This window comes from Myotis yumanensis, unplaced genomic scaffold (genome assembly GCF_028538775.1).
Source record: "Myotis yumanensis isolate MYYU_CA2020_CCGP unplaced genomic scaffold, mMyoYum1.0.hap1 SCAF_2, whole genome shotgun sequence".
Lineage (NCBI taxonomy): Eukaryota > Metazoa > Chordata > Mammalia > Chiroptera > Vespertilionidae > Myotis > Myotis yumanensis.
The window spans coordinates 60,588,007-60,608,184 of NW_027223753.1; the positions used below are offsets into that span (position 1 = coordinate 60,588,007).

At 35.7% G+C, this 20,178-nt stretch overlaps 1 protein-coding gene across 3 annotated transcripts in view; it reads left to right on the forward strand.

Moving 5' to 3' along the window:
- Positions 1-20,178, forward strand: part of ADGRL2 (adhesion G protein-coupled receptor L2) — a 429,144-nt gene that overhangs the window by 384,800 nt on the left and 24,166 nt on the right. For all 3 annotated transcript variants that reach the window (XM_070405458.1, XM_070405460.1, XM_070405459.1), the window contains 9 exons: positions 889-1,182; positions 1,720-1,823; positions 2,716-2,901; positions 3,737-3,775; positions 6,626-6,809; positions 16,506-16,631; positions 16,915-17,120; positions 18,185-18,358; positions 19,445-19,654. In XM_070405458.1, coding sequence (XP_070261559.1) covers positions 889-1,182; positions 1,720-1,823; positions 2,716-2,901; positions 3,737-3,775; positions 6,626-6,809; positions 16,506-16,631; positions 16,915-17,120; positions 18,185-18,358; positions 19,445-19,654 — 1,523 coding nt within the window. The remainder of the gene's footprint in view (positions 1-888; positions 1,183-1,719; positions 1,824-2,715; positions 2,902-3,736; positions 3,776-6,625; positions 6,810-16,505; positions 16,632-16,914; positions 17,121-18,184; positions 18,359-19,444; positions 19,655-20,178) is intronic.

Consider the following 20,178-nt stretch of genomic DNA (forward strand, 5'->3'; position numbering starts at 1 on the left):
AATGTTGGAAGTCAAAAAATATCCTTTTAAAAACTTCTTTGTAAATTTGCACTTTTAAATGTGTAACTGTCGTTCCTTTAGTTCCTGTTAAGGGTCAGTAAGATACAGTGGAATGCAATGACATTTGGTTTTGAATTAGGCATGAATTGATCTAACCTGTTATCTTGATGAGAGATTTCATTTCTCTTGCCAGACTAGTTGTTTTTTTCATACCTATGTTTTCAAAAGTAAAGAAACTAAAGCCTTGGATGTTTCCTTACTAAAATAGCACCCACATACCAAACTTATCTTCTGTTTGGGTCTGATCAGGCATGCTCAAAAGTCTCTCAAGCCAGATTGGCTGCTGGGTAGAAAGATGTCACCATATTTATGTTCCTGCAAGATGCAGAGTGGGTGACTAAATTTTCTGTTGTCCTATCTATATGTAATTGGTCAGACTTTTGTTGATACTCTGAATTTGATTGTTTTATAGAGTATGGATTTATACAAGAAAACACTTTTTCTAAGTTATTTAGTAGTGACAGTGCATTTGCACTTTGAAACTTTATATAAAACTGTCCGTTTCCTGTTACATGATATATGATGAAATTACACTTAAGCTGTATTGTCAAATATTTCATTGAGAAGTAAACCTAACACAATTAGAGTCATACAGTGAAATCTATCATAAGGCCCAAACTGCCTCCACTTAGCCAACAATATGAATAAATTGGAATAATTGAAAAGGTTTATTTTTCTTCCCTACTGCTGATGTTCTCAATAATGCTCATCTTGTTGGTCTTGGGGTAGTTGGATGAGTGGGCTTTTGTGAGTGCATGCGTACACACATGTGTGCCTGTATGTGAATGTGCGTGTTTGAGCATTAACATGCTCATCTTTTTTCCATAGTGCCTACCACAGCTGTGACAATAACTTCTTCAGCTGAGCTGTTCAAAACCACAGTATCAACCACAAGCACTACTTCACCGAAAGGCCCCATGAGCACAACTGTAGCTGGATCCCAGGAAGGAAGCAAAGGGACAAAACCACCTCCAGCAGTTTCTACAACCAAAATTCCTCCTGTAACAAATATTTTTCCCCTGCCAGAGAGATTCTGCGAAGCGTTAGATGCCAGGGGGATATGGTGGCCTCAGACCCACAGGGGAGCGATGGTTGAACGGCCATGTCCCAAGGGAACAAGAGGTATTTCCTGTAAAATATTATAGATACGTTTAAAATTTTACTTTAGGTAGATTCTGAATCGCACTGAAGTGATTTTTACTTGAGGAAGGATATATTTACAGTAGCAAACGTTATTATTCTTGTTCCTTTAGTAATACAGCATCTGTAGACAACTGTGAAAAAAAAATCACTGAAGGTCAGATCCTTAATTACCTCTCCCTCTTAAAGTTTTAGGTCAAGCCTGAGATCTTTGCCCATGGATCCTAGTGAGCATTCCTTACAGCTGCCTTTTTCATTACAAGTATCATTTTGGATGAGTCCCAAGAAAATCAAGGGCTTTTTGTTGTTTGTTGGAAATGTCTGATATTTCTATGCTGACTTTATATTTACTGTTTATAGACCGCATTTTACCCTACTTTTTTTGTCAATTATTGTCAGCTCCTTCCATTAGCATTTATTCAACATTGAGCACGCAGGGTAGGATCATCTTAGCTGATTTCCCGAATGCGTGCAGAAAAATGGTTTCAATTTCACTGTTGTTTTCTACATCTGCTATAGGAACTGCCTCGTATCTCTGCATGGCTTCCACTGGAACATGGAACCCTAAGGGCCCTGATCTTAGCAACTGTACCTCACACTGGGTGAATCAGCTGGCTCAGAAGGTTGGTTGGAACCTTTTAATATGATACATATTGGTGATTAAGGGCTTTAACTTCTAACATAAATAACTTAGCTTTATATGCTAAAACCAGCTTCATGACTCTTTGTTCAGTATAAAAGTAAAAAAAAAAATTATGCATAGCTCTGTCTGTAAACTATTTATTCAAAGTTACATATGTTTTGAGGCATGCTGTTTTCTTTGTTAAGCTTTTTAATGAGTACATACTTGCTTAATTTCAATCATATTTAGTTAGTTCTGCTCCTTTTGATGTTTGTAAGACAAATAGTGCATTGGCCTAATAAATCAAATATCATTATGTTTGCAACTGAATCCACAGAATGTGAGCAGATGTTTATATCACAGATGATTATGATAGAATGAGTAAAATTATTTACAGTAGAATATAACTAAAAATATTTTACATTATAGTAGAATACAGTAACATTTTAGTTTCTCCTTTCCCATCTACCTTTGTGAAGTGCAAGCAGTAGATAATAACCCTCAGTGTCCTACTGATTATGTTCTGATGTAAATTTCTGGATCATTGGGATAAATAAATGATTTTGAAATCACAGTTTAAAATGGTTGCAGTGAAATGAGAGAGCTATCTGAAACTTTTGCAAAGGATTTCTGGTTTTCTACCCTCACCCCCACCCCCAACATCTCTCCTTTTGTTTCTTTTAAATGTCTGGTTAAGAATTTCTTTTGTGTGCTGAGGATCTAAGAACCTTTCATCATCTGAAATAAAGAGAACGTTATTGGTCTCAATTAGTTGCAGATTTTGACACATTTGTAAGTAAGTTTTTCACCACAACAAAGATACTCAGGAGAAGAACAAGAAGCCACGAACAGAACAAGAAATCTTACTGAGATACTATAAATTGGCGTTTCAGATTAGAAGTGGAGAAAACGCCGCTAGTCTTGCCAATGAACTGGCTAAACATACCAAAGGGCCGGTGTTTGCTGGGGATGTGAGTTCTTCAGTGAGATTGATGGAGCAGTTGGTGGACATTCTTGATGCACAGCTGCAGGAACTGAAACCTAGTGAAAAAGATTCAGCTGGACGGAGTTATAACAAGGTAAGTAGGCATTTTCTGTTCTATGCAATTAGGCATTGTGTATGGCAGCTCTGGGTCCTAATAGCAGTTGACTGCCAGACTTCTGGCCCCGTGGACATATACTTAAAAATGAAACTTCTCTGGTTCATGTCCCAAGGAAGAATGATAGTTGCGAAAGGAGCAGTAACAACAACAATAAAAAGTTAATTATCTGAGGGGTGACCTTAGCTGTTGGCAAACTTCACCTGCCTGTTTCTGGTCAGGAGTCTCACTTTAGAATGCATTCAGTGCACTTGGAGAGATTCTGTGTAGAGACTGTGTTCTAGAACACATACTTTGTATACTCTTAGGGTTGCAACACAATTGTGACAGGAAGAGGAATGTTAGCCACTGAAATACTGTTCTTAGTGGCAGGTTTTGGGAGGAAGAACAAGTTTTCCCTCTCTAGGAGTAAAGTGTAATAGTACTATTAATTTTTCATAGCATGCCAAAAATGTAATCGTTACTTTAACCATACTATAAAATAAGTGTTTCGATGAGATTCATATGAATCCACAATCTGTGGCTAACATGGTTTTATAGGGTGAAAAAAAATAGTCATTTTTTTTTTTCTTTTGACCACATATTTTGTCTCTAGTTTTATCAGGATACTTTGGATTAGTGTACTTAGTAACTTACAGTTAAAACCTGTAAGTGCACAATTTTGGCAGTCAGCGCAGACCCACGGAATCCAGAAGTCTCCAGTGCCAATAAAATCTGAGCTCAGGAGCACCAGTTAAATTTTTGAGGATTTCTTCTTTCCTCGTTTTCAACAGTTAAAATCTAACCTGTGATTTTCTTTTCTTTTACTAAAAAGCTCCAAAAACGAGAGAAGACATGCAGGGCTTACCTTAAGGTATCTCTCCTGTGCTGTCACCCTGCTTTCTCCCTCCTTCAGCTACCTGCCACGCTTTATCATCTTGCTGCATGATCCAATGTATTTCAGTCTTTGATAATTATATAATGTGCCCCATATCAGCTGTACAAATGTTGGCTTCTCACAGGTATATTACTCTCAGAATAAGCAAATAATTTTTTATAATTTTTGCTGTTTTTCCAGTTTATCCAAATGTACAAGAATTTTAATGAAATACCCTCTGAATTGGAAACTAATTATATAGTCTCCTTGTTTTCGGCTGTCATCTCTGTGGATTAAAAAAACAACTTGAGTAGTAACACAGCTATGATATAGTCTTGGCAGTTTATCCTATCAAAGACTGTATAGTCATAATGTATGTGCATGAAAAAGTCACTGCTTTCTTATCTGTGGTATACTCTTAAATAAAATAGGCTTTGTCCTGAAATTTTTCAGAGTCATTTCTAGAACCAAGTTGATATCGGGAAGGGTTACTAGAAATGATATATGAATAATGTGACTGTGCTATCGACATGTGTTATATGTTGGTATTTCTCAGGCTGATCTGAACAGAAAGCCACCATTTGGCTGAGAAGCCTTGTCTGTTCCAGCCAGTTTTTCTCCCGGGCAAATCCAAGCAATAGGAAAAATGCTGAGTGAGGCTAACAGTAGAATTATGCCATGCTAGTTCTGTGTGATAGGTCAAAATAATAATGCCATATTGCATTTTTGTTTCATTCTAAATTTTAAGTGTTCTTTTTTGTGGGGTGGGAGTTACTTTCTAATCTTGCTCATCTAAGGACCATATTACTAATAAATCAAACCTAATTCTTATATATGTGACAACACAACAAAGAACTTAGAAGTTTTGTAGAACAGAGGTTATTCGAAAGCTGTGGCTTCTATTTTTTGGCAAGGTCTAGAAAAAAAGGATGGCATCCTACAAGTTACTAGTAGACTTGTTACTAATAAACTTACTAAGTTTCTTATAAAGATCTTCGAACTTTATAAGAAAAAGTGATGGGAAAGTCTGTTTTCAGGTAGTAATATTCTGAAAGCCCCTCTTTAGCCTTTTTAACCGGGACAAAGAGATAACTGCTAAGGAGTATAGAATTTGTCATACTGAAGTTTCAGTTCACCTTAAAGTTATTAGTTAATGTGTGAAATGTAATAATTGGAATGTTGCCCAGGACATACATTTCAGTGGGAAGAGAATAGCTTTTTTTCTTTGGCAGGGAGAGACTACTTCAGGAATAGGATGAGACTAATGATCATTTTGATTCCATGAGAAAAGTACTAGGGTAATAAATAAGGAGTGTTTCAGATTCATAAAGTCATGCCATCAGTGTATACATAGTAAATTTCAGCATGGCCTTAATTTCTGACCAGTGTCATTTTCAGCATGTCACAAATGACTTTTCTCTGTTCAGATAAGACTAATAAAACTCCTTAAATTACCAATCAGAAGCGGACTTACACTATGCAAATGAAGCGGTTTCCTGCTTTGTGACAGAGGATTCATTTGTAACTTAGATGAGAGGCTTCAGTCTGTATTTCTGGTGACTAATGAATCTGGCCTCAGCAGACCAATTTCTGTTCCACTCTAGTTAATGGCTGCAGCAGTATCAATGTGAGCATTTTGAGTATTCTATCTCCCATTAGAGAAAGAAAAAAGCCTTTGACGTCCCTTGGAAGATCTTCACCTGCCAGGAAAGTTGTGGTGGCTCACAAGGCAGACAGAACGAGGATATTAAGACGGATTAAGCTAATTAATCTTGCTCTGACAGTAGCCTCAAACAAATTTCCCCTGCTCATTTTAAGACAGCACCTCAAACTAGCAGTTTTTGGTGGTGTTCTTTGTACAATCTATGTTCTTTTTCCATCTGTGATTGCCAGTAAATCACAACAGTTTAGATATGGCCTAATGACACATTAGGACTAAGTAAATGGGGTAGAATAAATAAACTTAGTGATTTCAGCTATCCAAGCTATAGTTAGTGTAGTGCTACAGGAACTATCAGTACAAAAGCCCGCCTTCAGTTGCTTATAACTGACTGGGTTATATTTTTATTTAATGTTATTTTGCGTAACAATAAATGAAACCTACATATGTGCATATTTACAACTTGGATGCTTATAAAGGATTTATTCTGCCTTTCTGTTTCCATTATATTATTAGTATAGGCTTTACATATTTTGATTGCTTTATTGATTCCTTCCGAAACAGATCCTTGTTTATGAATTAAGGTATACTCTCAAGTGTTTTTTTTTTAGCTGGACAGGGAATGAGAAGAGTGAATTATGTTCACAGATAATTTACAGAATTTGAAATCATCTTGTTTTTTTTGTCCCAATGGTAACAAACAGATATTGTTATAAGGCACAATTTTAGTTATTAAATTTGAGTTCATGTTCCAAAAAATAATATGTCTTACTTTCCAAGCATAACTATTAGGCTACTCCAGAGGCATCCGTGTTTGCTCTTTAGAACATTCCAGCCTTGAGGTTATAAGTAGGAGTGACTATGCATGTAAGAGGAATACCTCAGGTTAAGAGCCGACTCTATTTCTTTTCAACAACTGAGATGATTAGATAAACAGAAAAGCCATCTTTTTACACGTACTCTTTATAATCAAATAGTAGTCTACTAATCCTCAGTCAGTCCTATTCTGAAATAGTCAGATATGTTACAAGTTGACCAGATATATGTTGTCCAGGTGTTCTTCCATCTTGAAATTAGAGTAAATCATCATGACAGATAAATATTACAATTGTCACTAGTCAGTGATTGAAAAATCACCTTGGTACTACGAGCAGTCCAAACGAATGATGGTTTTCTAATGGATGCAGGCAATTGTTGACACAGTGGACAACCTTCTGAAACCTGAAGCTTTGGAATCGTGGAAACACATGAATTCTTCTGAACAAGCGCATACTGCAACGATGTTACTGGATACGTTGGAAGAAGGGGCTTTTGTCCTGGCTGACAATCTGGTAGAACCAACCAGAGTCTCAATGCCCACCGAAAATATTGGTAAGTGAACCTGCTGTCAGGCTTAATCTTTGATTTAGAAGGTAGATGTTTACGATAATGATGTTTCCATTCTGAATCTGTTATTTCCCAGTGGCCAGCGTCTCTTCTGTGGAAATATTTTTGTCTGTTAACAAGAGATATTATTGATCACATTTCATAAACTTAATTCAGAAGCCAACACCTTTCCTATATCTTTTAAAAGTTGGTGTCATGTGTGTGTGTATTGTATTTATTCCCCACTGAAAAATCATTACAGGAAAAATGTGTTCGAGTACTTAAATGCCTGAATATGGATTGCTTAAGTAATGGAAGTGCTTGCTGTGGAACTGTGGCAAACGCTTCTCCATTTCATATATTATGTTCCTAATGAATTTAAATTACTTTCTGGAATGTGTTATCCCAGTCAAATATTTTAGGCAAACAGTGTGAGCCAAATGTTTATATTAATCACAACTGCCTTCAGGTGAAAATGTGATCAGTGAGCTGCATCTTCCATACAGTAGAATATCCATGCTTCATAGATTGCAAAATAGCTGCCGATAGTTTGAAGCATGAATTAGAATTTGAAGGCTGGCAACAAGAGGCAGGGATTAACTTGTGATACTTGAAAGAAGTACAGTAACATAAATTTAGGTTTGACTGATTTAGAAGTGTTGCTCATTCAGTGAGTTTGAGCTTAAAGTTTTATAGTATCCCTTAGGAAAAAAGTAAAAAAAGTTTTCCAAGCATAAATATAAAAAAACCCCAGAAGGGATCATGACTAATCTTTCACCAAAGGAGTATATATCTGGAACAGTGGATATTGAATGAAGTTTTGCTATCTGGAATGCCATATCTCATTACCTAATTGTGTCTGCCTAAATCATGGGACTTTATATGAGAAAATGTAGAAATGTAAAGTATATAGAAGAAATAGGCATTAATCAGATTGTGATACTTGGATTTAAATTCAAAACTTTAAATTGATTTAAATGAATTTCTAGAGAGAAATAAAGTATTATTAAAATCATGTTTTTATTTAATGTGAGGTTTTAAAGTGATAAATAACTCAGTAACTTCAAATTAAATGAAATCAAAATAATTTGGCCTGACATGATCTGGGAGACCAGTCTTAAGGAAAATGGTACCTACCATAGCCTTAGTAATAATACAGAGTGAATAAAGCTCCCCTCCCTAAAGCTTTTATTATTTCTAAGGTTAATTTATTTACTAGTCTAATGAAATTCCTAAGATATACCTTAAATGAGTCTTCTCAAATGTTTCCAGTGATGTACTTGTAAGGATAAAGGAGTGTAGACTTGATCATCTTAGAGGATGAGTCATGGAAAATGTTATGACCTCGGTTTGTTTTTTCTGAGTCTTCTAAAGGCTATATTTAAAACAAAAAGAAAAAAACCCAAAACTAAAATTTCCTTTTTATGCTCCTCCCAAGAGTGCCAGAAAATCTGACAGGTCAGGTTGATAGTCTGTGCTCCCGTTATTCTCGAATAATGCAGATAACTCTTATTATATGTCCCAGATAGTTTTATCTCAATTTGAGACATAGTCTGAAGATTTAAGTGTTTAGGGATATATTTTTCCCAATACCTATGTTTTTTAGAGTTCTAAAGGAGTATGTTTTATACTTAAAAAAATGTTTTTTTTAAGTTTAAAAAGGAACATTATGGGTGGAAATTCTTATAGAATGTAATAAACATGTTTGACTTCTCAAAAACAATGCCCTGAACTTACTGTGTGTGTGTGTGTGTGTGTGTGTGTGTAGATTACCCAAGTAATTATCACTGTGAAAGTCATTTTACATATTCTAATACAGTATGTCTTTTTATTTCTGAGATAAAAAGAATTTTGTGACAAATATTATACATGAGTTAGTATGAGGAATACATTCAACTTATTCTCATTTTAGACAGAGGACTAAAATGGCACATTATCCTTTTATGTTCTAACTCTCTTGATGCTCTTACCTAAATTTAGAATATGGTTACAAAGTCTTTGGTTATTAAAACAATTTGTTTTTTCTCCTTAGTGATTTCTCCTTCAGTCCTTAATTTACTTTATTGTATGGTTTACCCTTATGTATGACTTTATAAAAATGCCATAATTATATCTGGTATAGCTTTTAAAAGTCAACTTTCAGTTATATCTTATCTTATATACAATAAGAACAGCTGTACAGTTCGATGAGTTTTGACAAATGTACACCCACCTAACAGCATGGTCAGTATTTCTACCGCCTTAAAAGGGTTCTTTATGCTCTCTTCCAGTCAGTCTCCTGGTATCCCCAGCTCCAGACAACCACTGATCTGTTTTCTGTCACTATAGTTTTGCTTTTTCTGGACCTTTAGTTTAATGGAATCATATAATATATGATTTTGATCTTTTATGCAGAATAATGTTTTTGAGATTCACCCATGTTGGTGTGAGCATCAGTAATTCCATCCTTTTCATTGCCGAGTAGTATCTATACTAATAAAAGGGTAATATGCAAATTGGTCGTGACGCCCTCACAGTTACAACCGGATATGCTGATTAGTCGTGACTGGCATGCAAATTGACCATCACTCCAACACAAATAAGAAAGGGATATGCTAATTAGCCCTGATATGTTAATTAGTAATGACCAGTATGCAAATTGACCATCACTCCAACACACAAGATGGCCACCACAAGATGGCCTGCAGGGGAGGGCAGTTAGGGGTGACCAGGCCAACAGGAAAGGGCAGTTGGGGGTGACCAGGCCTGCAGGGGAGGGCAGTTGGGGGTGACCAGGCCAGCAGGGGAGGGCAGTTGGGGGCAACCGGGCCTGCAGGGGAGAGAAGTTGGGGGCAACCAGGCCTGCAGGGGAGAGCAGTTGGGGGCGATTGGGCCAGCAGGGGAACAGTTAGGCATCGATCAGGCTGGCAGGGGAGTGGTTAGGGGGCGATCAGGCTGGCAGGCAGAAGCAGTTAGGGGCTATCAGGCAGGCAGGCAGGCGAGTGGTTGAGAGCTAGCAGTCTTGGATTGTGAGAGGGATGTCCGACTGCCCTTTTGGCCCGATCACACTGGGATTGCGCCTAAACGGGCAGTCGGACATCCTCAAGGGGTCCAGATTGGAGAAGGTGCAGGCTGGGCTGAGGGACAACCCCACCCCTCGCCTACCCCCCTCCCACACACCCACACACACACAGTGCACGAATTTCGTGCACCAGGCCTCTAGTTTCATTATAAGGACATACCACTAGTTGTATATTAACTCACTTGTTAGACATTTAGGTCATTTCCACTTTTTGACTGCAATTTTATTAAAGCTGCTCTTTTCCCAAGTTGTTGTACCATTTTTTACTCTTAACAGCAATGAGAGTTCCAGTTGCCCCACATTTTCACCAACATTTAGGATTGTCTTCTCAAATGTCTTTTTAAGTTTAGTCTAGTAGCATTTCATTTTGGTTTTATTTTGCATTTGTATGATTGCTAAGTTACATTTTATTGATAACTGTTCAACTTTTTAAGTGCGCTTATTGGCCTCTCATATATCTTTTTGTGAAGTGTCTGCTCATGTATTTTGCTCATTTTTAATTAGATCGTTGGTCTTTGTAGTAATAAGTTACAAAGATTCTTTATATGTTCTTGATACAAATCTTTTGTCAAGTGTATGTACTCTGAATGTTTTCCCTCAGCATGTGATTTAAAAAAAAATTTTCTTAATGATATCTTGAGAGAAGCAGTTTTTTATTCAACATCTAAGCTAATCCTGTTTCACTTATTCTTGTCATTATTATTATTTTAAAGCAGATCTTAACATCATATTATTATTACTTTAAATACTTTGGTAAATATCCTATACTTTTTTCCAAGAAAACACAGTCATTTTCATACTTTAAAATTTAACAAAAATAGCTTCAAAAGATAACAAACATGTGCTTAAATTTTCTTGATTCATATAAATTTGTTAATACTTAATAACTTAATTTTTTAAACCAGGATTCAAAAAAGTTCATGTCAGACATTTAATTGATACAATGATTTAGTCTCTTTTAATTAAAAGCCATTTATCCATACAGTTATTTTTTAAAACCATTTTCATTTTTGTTGAAGAAACTGACCAGATAATTTGTTCTGTAGAATACCCCACATTCTGGACTTGGCTTATTTCATCCTGTGATATCATTTTATCATGAATGATATATACTGAAAATTCTATCAGGAGGCTTGATCAGGTCAGATGTAAGTCTTATCTCCCCCCTCTCCCCCAGAACTTTCTATTGCATCCTATTCATGAGGCACATGTTTGCTTGTCTTTGTATCTTGCCATTGATTAGGTGTTTTAGTATTATCAGCCTAATTCACCCATTATAAAATTTACTATCATTTATTCACCAATGGGCTTAGTAGCCTGCATGATTTTATGTCAGTGTAAGCTTAGTTACATTGCAGTAATAAAACCCCCAAAGTCACAGCAGCTCACAACAACAAAGGATTATACCGATCATGCTGCGTCACCATTGCAGGCTGGATGTTGGGGTCCAACCCCAGCGGGTCCAGGGGTCCCCAAAGGTGTGGACGGAGTCGGCGAAGAAGGAATGACATGGAGACAGGGTTCAGTTCATCAGCATAGCGAGGTTCTCCCTCCAAGTTCTGTAGCCAGGTTCTATCCAGGTTCTTCTGCCATGTTCTGTCTAGGTTCTCCAGCCAAGTTCTATAGCCAGGTTCTGTCCAGGATCTTTTGCCATGTTCTCTCCCTAGGTTCTGTCTCTAGGTTCTGTCTAGGATCTCCAGCCAAGTTCTGTCTCTTGGTTCTCTCTCTAGGTTCTCTGTTTTGTTGTCTTGTTACATCTGTATTTATACCAGTTGATTTTAATCCTATCAACTTCTATTCCAAAGGTTAGGGTGTTTCTTATCTCCATTCCAGGGAGTAAAGATTATGTAGCTTAAGCATGATTAACTACCCACCTGGCACTTAGTTAAGGGGTTTTATCTCCTCCCTAACCTCAGGGAAAAATCCCTACCTGGGGAAACAACCTTTCTCGGAGAGGTGACCTTGGTTAAAACACATAGCGCTAAGGGGAGCAAACATATCAAGAACAGTATGCCACATACGCCAGGTCCCCCGAAACATACGCTGTGCAGATGTTTCTTCTCTGCAGCGACTGTGTCAAGCAGCAAGGATGGACCGGCTCCCGGCAGGCTGGGCTTTGGTGCTGCTCCCTGTCATCTGTGGGCTCCAAGTTATGTTTACCCTGGGACGCAGGGTGATGGAGCCTACAATGTGATGGGTCTCCTGGCAGAAGCAGTAGTTCTCCCTATATGCTCTCTCACTTTACTCCCCTTCTCCTCTCATTGCAGTAAATACTGTGATGAATTATAAAAATAGGACAGAGAGATATATTAAAATCCTATCTACAGCATTGGTTGTGAGTGAGACTCCTATGAATCAAGTGGATTCAATTTCAGGAGATCTATTGAACAAAGCATATATTATTTCAAGCATACAGAAGTAGATAATATTATAAACAATCCTGGGTCTCCTCCTTCTTGATCAGATCAAGAAGGAAGTAACCATCATCTTTAAGTTACTTGTTAACATTGGTAAGCTTTTTTAAAAAAATTTTTGCTCTATGGGAAATGTACATTTAACAGTTACTTTGTGTTTTTCAAGTTAAGATTTCACACTACAAATGTAATTGAGTAATTTTTCTCTACTATGATAATTTTCATGTTTATGTATGTTAATACATCTCTAGTGCATTCATCTGATATAAGAAGACCTCACTATTATTTAATTGTGCCAGTGAGAGGTACTTCAGTGGCTTATGTGTTTTTCCTAGTACTGTAAGAAAACTTCAGTGAAAGTTTTTGTGTCTTCTTGTTCATATGTAAGCCTTCCAGACATATATGTACATATACACTTAGAAATAGAATTTTTGAGTCTTAGAGCATGCCCATCTTCAACTTTACTAAATACTGTCAAATTGCTTTCCAATATAGTTTTACCATTTTACATTCTCACCTGTAATACCATTATTCGCAGCCACTGTCTTTGTTAACACTTTATTATTGACATAAACTTTGTCATTTTAATAGGTTTGACTTGATCACATTATTGTTTTAATTTGCAGTTCTTTGACTACTTAATGCATTTATTGTTGTTTGTTTTCTCTCCAGTAAATTTGTTGTCTACAACTTTTTCCTGTGTACTTTTTTCTCTGTGGATAATGCATTCTGAACACTAATTCTTTGAGAATTATATAGTTTGCAAATATTTATTTTTTATTTATGCCTTCTCTTTTTTTACTTTGTTTATGATTTCTTTTGTTTTACAGAATAATGAAGTAAAATTTATTATCTATTTTTTTAGGGCCGTGCTTCTGATATCTTTTTAAGAAGTATTTTCTTTTTTGGTGTTTTGCTCAAGAAAATCTTCTCTACAGTTACAAAGATCTTGTATTTTCTTTGGAAATCATAATACTTTACTTTTTTACAATTATGCTTTTAATCCACCTAAAATTAACTTTTGTTTATGTATGTAGGAGGTAACTAATTTGATTATGTTCTCCATATGGATAATCAGTTGTTCAATACTTGTATTTGTAGTTGCATAATCCATTCCTTTCCCTATTGGTTTGTAATGATATCTCAGTCATATATCAAGTTTATGTTCATGTTAGGAGTATGTGTTAGGCGTTGCTTTGGTTTTGTTTCAATAATATTACTATCTGGTGAGTTCTTTCAGTTCTGTTCTGTGAAAAATTAATTGCCTTGCCTGCTTTTGGCATGGCTCCCCCACGTGAAATTTAAAATCGGATTGTCAAGTTTTTGGTACTCAAAAAAATCTTGTTGGAATTTCTATTAGAATTAGACTGAGTTTATAGATAGATTTTTAAAGAAGTGTCACAAATTTATTGTGTTCTCCCAAGTAAGACCATAAAAAATCCTTCATTTGTTATTAGATCTTTTAATAAAGTTCTTTGTTTTTCCCATTAATATCTTGTACTTTTCTCTTATTAGGTTTAGTCCTTGGGAACTACACTATTTATTTTTATTGTAATTAAAATAAAATTTTATTAACTTTAATTCTTCTAAAATTACATATTCTAATTGTTGCTTAGTCTATAGGACCACAGTTAATTTTGCTGGCTGTAGCCTTGCCAAATTCTTTTACTTCTCTGAGTGTATGGAGTCTCCCTCAAGATTACTATGTTGTTAATTATATTTTCTGTAAATAATAACAGTTTGCTTTTTCCTTCCAGTCTTTATAGCTTTTGTTTTTCTTGAATTGCTGCATTAGCTCTTCTTTTAGTACAGTGCTAAATAAAACCTGTGATAGGGATCATCCTCACTTTAAAAGGAATGCTTCCAGAGCTTTTCACCATTGTTTGCTCTAAGTTGAAAAAGGTACCCTTTATCTGATACCAAAACCTTTATCTGAGCAAGAAATTTTTTTTCATTCCTATTATTTTGTAAAGATTTCTTATATTGAATGAGTATTGGAATTTGTTTAATTCTTTCTGCTTTATCTTAATTTGGTAAATTACATTACTATATTTTCTTTTTTTACATATATTTTTATTGATTTCAGAGAGGAAGGGCGAGGGAGAGAGATATAGAAACATTAATGGAGTGAATCACTGATTGGCTGCCTCCGGCATGTCCCCCACTGGGGTTCGAGCCCGCAACCTGGGCATGTGCCCTTCCTAAGAATCCAACCATGACCTCCTGGTTCATAGGTCGATGCTCTCAACCACTGAGCCCCTCCAGTCGGGCCATTATTATATTTTCTAATGCATTGATTTCTGGAAGACTTTTTGAGTTAAACTCAGTTTGTTCAGGATGTTGTACTTAAAGTATGTATAAACTTACTAAATACTTTTGCATCTATATATTTAATAGATGTAATTTTTAAACTCTAATAAGTAAATATTTGTTGAATGAAATTAACTCTTTGTGCATATATATCTGTATTTGGAACATTTCATGAAACTCAAGATTATTTCCTTTTTTCATCCTGTCTTCCATCTTGTTTTGAGAATAATTGAGTGCCTTTCAGTGAAAGGAAAAGAGAGGTATATATTAGATGCATATTTTTGTCACTCTTCTTTCCCCCTTAACCCCCTACCCGCACACATGGAATCTGATACGAGGAGAGATCATTCACCTGCTCATCAGCTTAATCTTTCTAAGCATGGATCAATAAAATAAGTATCTCAGCCAATCTCTTAAGCTGATAGACTTCTAGGAGTTATATGACTCTCATCATAAACTTGTATTTTATTTTTTTTATTTTTTTATTATTTTTTTTATTTTTTAAAAATATATTTTATTGACTTTCTACAGAGAAGAAGGAAGAGGGACAGAGAGTTAGAAACATCGATGAGAGAGATCGATCAGCTGCCTCCTGCACACCCCCCACTGGGGATGTGCCCGCAACCAAGGTACATGCCCTTGACCGGAACCGACCCTGGGACCCCTGAGTCCGCAGGCCGATGCTCTATCCACTGAGCCAAACCAGTTCGGCATAAACTTGTATTTTAGATGCTTGACATGTGGTCTGATAGCTTATAAAAATCTCCTAGCATTATAATTTTATATTTATAAATAAATCTATATGTATTTTACAAAACAAAGGTGTGACAGATAAAAAGTAAAAAAATTAGTATTCAAGAGTTACTCTATAATGGCATAAGCCCATTTTGTAAAAAGAAAGGGAGTAAATGCATCGTTGTATGTGTGTATGTGTACATACGTGTTTACCTGGTATCTAAATATAGAAATAGCTATGCAAGGATATACACCATTAGAGAGGGTGTACTTCGGAAAAATATATATGAACTTTATTTATTGAATTATTTAGAGTATGTGTTATCCTTAGTTGGCAAACTTTTACTGTGAAAGCCCAAATAGTATATATTTTAGGCTTTTCAGTCCATGTGATCTAAGTTGCAAATATTTAACTGGCATTGTAGCATCAAAGCAGCCATAAGACAATAAGTAAGCAGGCCGTGTTCCAATAAAGCTTTATTTCCAAAAGCAGGTAGCAGGCCAGATTTGACACATAGGGCCTATTTTGACCAACTTAAATATGTACAGATAGATAGTTACTAGTGAAAATTAATGGGGAGTTTTAATATCATGCTAGGCATTTTCTCATAAGTAAACTTAGCTGGTCTTACCACTTTTAGAAATTAGAGAAAAATCTATTACTGTAAAACTGACCGGTGGAGTCTTCTGTATTAAAACATATCTTATACATGTAAATAGATGTATACATACAATAAAGACATTCAAATTTATACTTCATGGTTTTACCCTTGGCAAGCAAATAACCATTGAAAACTTACTTAACATAAAGAGCCAAGGTATCATTTTGAAATACTTTTGCTTAATCATTAAAATAAAACACTGAAAGTTTTGTGTTATGAATTCATATACTATTCATAGGCTAAAAGTCTGGAATTAATTCATGACGAAAAATATAAACCTAGAAGAAAATGCTTATACGAAATATATGAAATACATCAAAATGATTATATGAAATTTTTCAGAGTAGTCAAGGCATAAGAACTTCTTAGAGTAATTTGGTTCATATTTTGTTGAGCTCTAACAGTAAAGTTTTGTAAGTAGATAAAAAGAAACAGTGGTTTTCATGCAATTATCATTTGCTCTTTGTAGTTTAAAGAATGCCCCCTTACTCCTTCTCCTTTATTCCTTTGCCTCACACAGTCCTGGAAGTTGCAGTTCTTAGTACAGAAGGACAAGTTCAGGACTTCAAATTTCCTCTGGGCATCAAAGGAGCAGGCAGCTCAATCCAGCTCTCTGCAAACACTGTCAAACAGAACAGCAGGAACGGTAAGGTGGAACCGTCTTTAAAAACTGACAGGTTTTTTTGTTCACTTAAACCTATTAGGTCTAAAATGCTGAGTATTTGACTCCTGAAACAACAAATACACCTTAACATTTAACAGCAGATTTAAAATAATGCCTTACTGTTTCCCAATGAACTCAATTGAAATAAAGATTTTCCATAAGGATTTTTTTTCATTTTATTCTTATTTTAATGTATCTATTTTTTTAAATTATTATTCATAAGTGTGTTTTCTGTAAAGTTGTGTGGCTGTTTTTACTTTCCTAGGGCTTGCAAAGTTGGTGTTCATCATTTACCGGAGCCTGGGACAGTTCCTCAGTACAGAAAATGCAACCATAAAACTGGGTGCTGACTTTATTGGTCGTAATAGCACCATTGCAGTGAATTCCCACGTCATTTCGGTTTCAATCAATAAAGAATCCAGCCGAGTGTACTTGACAGATCCTGTGCTTTTTACCCTGCCACACATTGATGTAAGTTATGTATGTTAATAAAGTTGCGGAAGGTTAGAAAACCAGTGAGGAAGGAAAGCAAAGCTGACATGCTGGGCATGGGGAGAGGGGGAATGGGGAGATGATGGAGTGGAAAGAAAGGATCTTGCCTTAGAATTTCAAATGTTGGACTAGGTCAGAACGACAAGTTTATTTAAGTCTGTGAACATAAAATTAAGTGAGGTTCAGTGATTATTACAGCATAAGTGTATTTTTAATGAACGTTAATACAGTAATCAACAGGAAAATGTAAATGACTATAATTTGTTTTAGAATGAAAATCAACTCTTACCTTAGCAGCCGAAGAGCCCAGTGTTAACTGACAGGACTCTGCCTTTTTAGTGTGGCAGATCTCTTTTTGGTTTTTCTGATCATATTTGATCCAATTGTTATCAAGCCCGGATGTTACCAAGTCTAGGATGGAAGAGATATGCCTTAGAATGCAAGTTGGTAGTTAAAGAATTACACTGTGTTGGAAGACTGAAGAATTTGGGCTAGTGTTATACGTAGAGTGAATATGTGCCCACAGATAACCCAGTGGACCTCCAGAATTGGCAAAGAAAAATAAATGTGTGTGGCTATTCTCGTCTTATATCTGCTGCAGTTGATTCAGTCTTCTAAGAATCCTGATGTTGCAAACGTGTCACTGAGAATAAACATGAGCTCTACATGGGAAATTGATTTTAAAACATTTGGTCCTTACAGAGTTTTCTTAGAACAAATCCATGGGTCTGATTTTGTCAGAAAAGGAAAAGAAATGGTTCTAATGTGCGATCAATATATAAAATCATAAGATGGAAATTGTAATTGTGTAAAATGGGTCTTTGGTAATTTATGGTACACTTTAGAGTGTTTTGGACTATAAAGCTCCTCTTAAGTTAGATATCTGCCTTGCATAGCATAGTCTACAATTTTGCTGATGAAAAATTTTATAGTCCGAAACTTACAAAGTTTAATCTAAATTACCTTTTACACATATTAAACAATTGCTATTGCCATGTTAGAGTGTAAAAATCCTAATTTTGTCTTGTCACATTATTTCCCAGCCTGACAATTACTTCAATGCAAACTGCTCCTTCTGGAACTACTCAGAAAGAACTATGATGGGATATTGGTCTACCCAGGGCTGCAAGCTGGTTGACACTAATAAAACTCGTACAACATGTGCATGCAGCCACCTAACCAATTTTGCAATTCTTATGGCCCACAGGGAAATTGCAGTAAGTATTTGCACTTCTAATTAGTGGCAGAGAAAAACCTCAGAGATTCAAAACAGCTGTGTGACAATCCCTTCTTTGGGTGCTAGTTGTAACTAAAAAGCAAGCAGAGTAATGTGGGTTTCTTATTGTTTCTACACTGGCCATGTATTTTAGGAAGCCTTGGCACTATATTGTTACTTCTCAAAATCATATGCTTTACGGACTTATTCTGAGTTTTTCTCCTTTGGGCAGGTGTTTGGCAGAGGTGGTCGGGGATTGAAGTAGGCCATACTAAAGAGAGAGGGCTCTAAAGTTTCATACCCTCCTCCTCTTGAATGTTCGAATCTCATTTCACAACTTTTAAGTTTCCTAATCATTTTGCTCACTGCAAACTGCAGATTTTGAAAGGCCAGAATGGTTACTGGAATATTCTGTAGTATTTCTTTATGTGATTAAGAAAATAATAGCCAGAAGATAAAAATACTTTAAGAAACAGCATGAAAGCTCTCAGAACTGTTGTATACTTGATTCTTAGTATAAAATCTATAATAATAAAAGTGCAATATGCTAATTAGACCAGATGTCCTTCCGGATGACCTTCTGGACGAAGCCGGGGCTGCAAGGGAAGCCTGGGTCTCGGGTGCCAGAGGGAAGCTGGTGCCAGCAGCTGGGGGAAGGAAGGCCTGTTCTTGCATGAATTTTGTGCATCGGGCCTCTAGTATAATATAAAAACCCAAAGAGAAAGTTAAAACTTAAAATTTGACTCATATGTTAGCTGGGTAGTCATTTAATACCAATTATTTTTTATCATTACTAAATATTCTTTATTATTTTATATTTCCTATGTTTAGGTAATCATTTCAATCATTTTGAAATAATTGGATTACTTTCTAGTAAATTCTTCCACTTTCATACGTCATCTTTGGATATAAATATTGATAATATTGAACTGTGTTATATGATCAATATTTCTTTTTAGTATTGAGCCCTGTTGGAGCACACATGAGTGTTCAGAGGGTTTAGTATTAAAAGATGAGCTATCACATGTGAAAACTCACCTTGAGTTGTAATGAGGAATATTAACGTTTTTTATGTTTTTATTTTCAGTACAAAGATGGAGTTCACGAATTACTCCTGACAGTCATCACCTGGGTGGGAATTGTCATTTCCCTTGTTTGCCTGGCTATCTGCATTTTCACCTTCTGCTTTTTCCGTGGTCTCCAGAGTGACCGTAACACAATTCACAAGAATCTTTGTATCAACCTTTTCATTGCTGAGTTTATTTTTCTAATAGGCATTGATAAGACAGACTACATGGTAAGCACCCCTTCAGTTTATTGACCTTGAATCTCTGAAAATTATGATGACAAGGTGAATCCCCTCATCCTTGTATGCTGATATTAATATTTGACCTTGTTAACAGTCTAATTGACATGGCACAATTGAAGGATAATTTGTAGTAAATTAAAAGGCAACCCAGTCATTAAATAAAATTATGAGTTCATTCATTCCTCATAGTAAGGTACAGTTGACATTTTTCTGGGTTGTTACTAAGACACATAATTTGATTAGAAGAATACTGGGATACTGAAATGGAAAGATTCTGTTTTTACAATTTTAATTTTCTCACATAGTTATTCTGACCAGTGATCATTTCTTCATATTCTGAGCACTTTATTCATTATGACTTTTCCGTGTTATGAACATAATTTAATAATTAGTTAATTTTTCACCCTATATTCATTTGCACTTGGCTGAATTTAAGAATCCTTTACATATGACAGGAAAGTAATGTTAGGTAATTAGAGCTGGGGTATTTGTCATTAAAGCAAATTTTTAAA